This window comes from Dioscorea cayenensis, chromosome 13 (genome assembly GCF_009730915.1).
Source record: "Dioscorea cayenensis subsp. rotundata cultivar TDr96_F1 chromosome 13, TDr96_F1_v2_PseudoChromosome.rev07_lg8_w22 25.fasta, whole genome shotgun sequence".
Lineage (NCBI taxonomy): Eukaryota > Viridiplantae > Streptophyta > Magnoliopsida > Dioscoreales > Dioscoreaceae > Dioscorea > Dioscorea cayenensis.
In genome coordinates, this window is record NC_052483.1 from 1786807 (window position 1) to 1791924 (window position 5118).

The following is a 5118-nucleotide window of genomic DNA, read 5'->3' on the forward strand; positions in this document are numbered from 1 at the left end:
AGAGCAGGTTAACATAAAAACCATACTCAATAACTTAGATTGCAAGCGATGAAATACCAACTAGTTGCGTGGGGGACTTCTCCTTTGAGATCTGGGTGGAAAGGGAAAAAGGCGATGAAATCCAATTATAGAGGCTTCGCGGTGAGAGACAACTTCGGAGACAGACTTGAAATGGAAAGGCGAAGGCGTGAGTTGAGAAAAAAAGCAAATAAGTGACTCCAATAAATTAGTCTCGGGGGTTACCCTCACGGAAAAAACCACCCACTTCCTCTCAAATCGCCGAGATAGGCTGCGACCCGACTCCCCATGCAGAGGGCATTTTTCGTCCAAAAATTTGAAAACTCACTCCGTTCACATCCGTTCACGGGGTTTGGGGGTTTGAAAAAAACATAGAGTTTAAAAGGAGGGGTTTTTGGGGATTGCAAAACTAACGGGGTGTTTTTGGCAATTTTACAAACTTAAAGGGTTTTTTTAGCAATTTCCACTTTTTTATAAATAAAAACAACAATGAGCTTCATGATTAATGGTTATAAATAATATACATATAGAATTTGTCAACCGTGGATATTCGATGAAAAGATTTTGATAGAGTGAGACAGACCCAACCAAACAAATAAAAACCAGCTTTTTTCAAAAAGTTAGTCGTTTTTCGCTTTTTATCTTGCTTTTTGCAAAAAACCAATGCAAACAACTTTTTTTAAATCTAGAAGTGCTTAACTTATAAAAAAAACACTTCTGGATTTTCCAAAAACTAATCCAAACAAACCCTTAATTTTTCATAATTAGATGAGAATTTAGGGCTTGTTTGGATTAATTTTTGGAAACCCAAAAGTGCTTTTTTACAAGTTAAACACTTGTGGGTTCAAAAAATTATTTTAGAGCTTTTACTCATAGTAGCAGAGCCGTGAAAAACGCGATTTTTCACCTTTTCAATCGTGTTTTTCACGAACACTGCTTTTTGCGGAAAAGTTTAATTCAAACATAAAATACAAAAAAATGCTTACTATAGAGGCTATGATGAAGACTATTAGATTAAAATCCAATGGTTAACGCCCATTCGCAGATGATGTGGCCTCATATATATATATATATATATATATATATTAAAATAAGGAGAAACCATAGATATTCACCATTATAAGCATCAATAAAGTCCCAAAAACATGGAAATTATCCTTTATTAATAAATATTTCCTTTAAAACAAAAAACTCTTTGTTTTCCTTGGAAAAACACAAACCAGAGCTGCTAAGACACAATGTAGACATTAAGAATGTGATACATTTGAAACAAACAAATATATGTTGATATATATGTACATTGGAAACACAGCTTGCTTTTGATTTCAAGAAGCTGCTTCACTTGAAACTATAAGCTTAATTTATCCTCGATACATGCTATTTTTTGGAGAAATTTATTGAAACATGGTACATAAAACATAGAGATTTAGAACAAAAACTCCGAATCGGAGGCTTCAAGCATCTTGTGTGTGCCTTTGGGCTTTACTCCTGGCTTGAATTGGTTCCCTTCAATGTACCTGAATCAAAGTTTTATCAGATGTAAATTCCCGGCCTATTGAAAACAAAAGAATTCGAGTTTGAGATTTATTCAAAGAACTCACAACTCTTTCAAGAACGGGTGCTTGTAAAATCCATCAGGAATCCTTCCGATGAATGAGTTATGATCCAAGTACCTGAAACCAATCACAATTAGATGATACTGCAAACAGTAAGCATGAGAAGTATTTCGTACTCACAAATATGTTAATCTTGGGATTAGAGCAAGTTTGGGTGACACCGGTCCAGTCATTTTGTTGTATGATAGATACCTGTACAAGTCCATGCAAGTGATTTCATTAAGGGAAGGAACACTGAGGATTACGCTGTGGTTTTAATTCCATTACATGGGAGGACAACTCACAATATTTCTAGATTGGTCAAATTCGCAAGCTGATCGGGTAATCCACCGCCCAGTAAGTTGTTGTTCAGGTATCTAAATAGCAAATGTGTAAGATATTTACTCATTGAACAAAACCATGGCAACATTTACTGAATAGCCACCAACTTACAAATTGCGGAGAGAAGGAAAGCCATCTCCATTGCGTATGAAGTCTCTTAGTGTCCCTGTCAAGTGATTGTTACCAAGATCCCTGGCAAAAGAACACAAGTTACATTTTGTTACATAATAATATATTGAATCCAAGATAAAAGTGGTACTCTAGAGGGACAGAAAAGCACATCAGGAACTTTGACTTTTCTAGTATCTAGTTTCTTAAGAGATCTTTAGATTGAAACAACATATAGCTAGAGAGAGAGAGGGTACAAGTGTCTTAAATTCTTAAGGTTCCCCAACTCCGGAGGGATTTTTCCAGTGAACCGGTTTTCATGCAGATAGAGATAGTGAAGTTCCGGTAAATTTGCAAGCTCCACTGGAATTTCTCCTTTAAAATTGTTGAAGCTTAGGTACCTGAAGAATTAATGGGGGAAAAATCAAGAAGTGACCATAATGAAAGGGCTTGTGGTCTTTCAAGAGTGATGGAGTAAAACATATTACTCACAAATGTGTCAGTTTCTTTAGTTCACCAAGTTCAGGAGGTAGGGTATCTTGCAGCTTATTCCATCTCAAATTCCTAAAAATTACATGATCATAACCAAACATAGACACAAATTAACAACAGCTTGAACAAAAGACATGTAATCTATATATCAGTTTTAGCCACATGTGAAGAAAACAGTTAATTGAAACATCAGAAATGGATCATTCTCAAATGCAGAAACGAATGCATCATTGACAAAAATGCCTCCTTCACAGTCAGTGATAAACTAATAGTGTCTGGAAAAACATACAGTGATTTCAGGTGTTTCAGCCTTCCAATTTGTGGAGGAATAGGCCCAGTTAACTTGTTATTATGAAGATCCCTGGCATTCATAAAAGATGAAGTCAAACAACAGCAGCCATAAATAGATATAAATGAAGGGCCAACATAGTATTTCACAAAAGAGCTTCTATAATTGTCTCTGCTATCTTTGCATTTTCATAGAAAACCAATTATCAGGTTTAGAAAGTGATGAATAAACTCCATCTCATTATTTCATCGCCATAGATTATTTATTAATAGGCTAATAGAAAGCCATGTTAGGGATTTATAGATTATAAGACATAGACAAAACTATAATCTAACTAGACAAAACTCAAGACCATTTGCGTCCCTTGATGTTTGGGTGGAGATATCTAGTTTAATTGATGAGCTAAAATGATGGAAACAGAAGTCAATAGAACATATTGAACAGCCATAAGCTTATTTAAAAAAAGAAACGAAATTAAGCAAACCTAGAATAAGATTGGTATTCTAACAACTACAGATGTTATTAACATTTGGGCAAGCAAGTGGCTTTCATATACAGGCAGAATTTCCAATCCAGATATGAAATAAAGGTTGGTAAATAAATATGGTGCATCATAAGCTAAGCCCAAAAGTAAAATAAAAATAAATAATAGAAACTTACAGCCTTGTTAGATCCAGAAGATTTGTAACAGCAGTAGGAAAAGGACCAACAATAGATACCGCATAAACTTCTCTGCACACATGTAACTGTAAATCAGCTAAATTTGAAAGTAGTAAAACACGTCTAGATGGGTAAGTCTTCTGATTGAAACCTTATCTAGCTATTACAGCAATGTGACTTTCTATCATACGAGAAACAAAAATTGAACTTGTAAGCACATAGACAAGTCATCTATCATTTTAAATAACACATCAACCCTGCAACTTACCTTAAATATCAAAATATTTACAAACAGAGACTTAAAAAGTGCCACAGAAAGCTTACAAAGCATGATCACTTTTTTAATTATTGGATAGCATTCGTATTCCTCCAGACATAATTTGACATTATTTATAAGCATTCATCAATCTATTGGGCAAGCTTACTCCTAATACTCTCGAAACTCCAAATCTTTATGACCAAGCATACAGACTCAAACTTTCTAACAGATTAGTCTACAAATGGTCAGTGAGAGAGGAGTTGAATCACACAATGATTTCACAAAAAATATTTCTTACAAGCCAAATGCTATATATTTATGTGTCTGTATATATACATGCATGGCAAACCAACATCTGAACCAGATAAGTTTGCAAACTGTCCCAACTCAGATGAATACAAGATGAGTTAGTCTATGAACAATGATAAGAAGAATTTATTGTTCTCTTACAGTTCTGTCACAACTCTGTAATCTCCTTGTTGGGAACATGTAACACCAGACCATGGAGGCAGGTCACCATCTCCACAAGGATCATCTCCAACCCATGCATAAACCACTCTCCAGCCAAGAGAAGCTTTGATCTCATTCAACGCTTTCACTGCAACAACAAATCCATTTCAACACTTTGAAGGGATCCCAAAAAAATCATTTCATATACTTTTCTCAAGAGCAGACAAATGCTAAATCAAATAATCCCACCAAATTTAAGCAAAATTGTCCTCGATGCATCAAATTGAGCTCATTATCTAACTAAATACGGCAAGATGAGAACTTTACCACATAAAAACATAAAATCAAACAAAAATAAACCAATTCACAGACAGCAAACAAGTAAACATCCAAAATGAAGGTACAAAAAGAGTAAAAGGACTCAAACTAAGATCTGAAGATGAGATATAGAGAATAATACCGTCTCGCTTCACAGTCTTGGATCGGGCGATGCTCAAGAGGAGCAGGAAGCAACAGATCCTCGTCAGAGACGAGACCATCGCCATTGAAACAGGAGATGCACCTCCGGAGACGCGGATCCAAAAACTAGTGAAAGAGATCAAGCTTCAAAAGCTTCCTCTTTTTCAGTGCTAGTGACGGTGCGAAAATACAGAGAATTATCAGGGTAAAACCGTCAATTCATAAATTATTTATTTTATATATTCTCAATTCTCAAAAAACATTTTACGTTTAACCCCTTGTAATTTTATAATTTATGGGCTACCCCTTTTGTAATCAATATTTTAAGCATAACCTTGAAAATTTTATGATTATCATTGAAAAACTTGCCAATATATATATATACACACATAAGAGACTCTTCAATAGTTCTGGTTGATTTTGAGGTTGAAGTTTGCCAGTGATAT

The 5118-nt window shown here is 34.9% G+C and overlaps 1 protein-coding gene across 1 annotated transcript; it reads right to left on the reverse strand.

The window, feature by feature from the left end:
* Positions 1 to 1257: 1257 nt before the first annotated feature.
* LOC120274458 (probable leucine-rich repeat receptor-like protein kinase At1g35710) lies at positions 1258 to 4831 on the reverse strand. Its single transcript, XM_039280991.1, has 11 exons — positions 4674 to 4831; positions 4214 to 4361; positions 3505 to 3576; positions 2845 to 2916; positions 2556 to 2627; positions 2321 to 2464; positions 2067 to 2147; positions 1919 to 1990; positions 1755 to 1826; positions 1620 to 1691; positions 1258 to 1535 (listed from the first exon to the last, which is right to left on the reverse strand). The coding sequence occupies exons 1-11, from the start codon at positions 4756 to 4758 to the stop codon at positions 1445 to 1447; spliced, it is 981 nt and encodes a 326-aa protein (XP_039136925.1). The 5' UTR covers positions 4759 to 4831; the 3' UTR covers positions 1258 to 1444.
* Between the last annotated feature and the right edge of the window lie 287 nt (positions 4832 to 5118).

Coding starts and splice junctions, on each gene's coding strand:
- LOC120274458 (XM_039280991.1), bottom strand. CDS start 4,758: ATGGCGATGGTCTCGTCTCTGACGAGGATCTGTTGCTTCCTGCTCCTC. Junction 1,692..1,754: donor ATCCCAAGATTAACATATTT/GTGAGTACGAAA, acceptor GATTGGTTTCAG/GTACTTGGATCATAACTCAT. Junction 1,536..1,619: donor CACCCGTTCTTGAAAGAGTT/GTGAGTTCTTTG, acceptor ACTTTGATTCAG/GTACATTGAAGGGAACCAAT.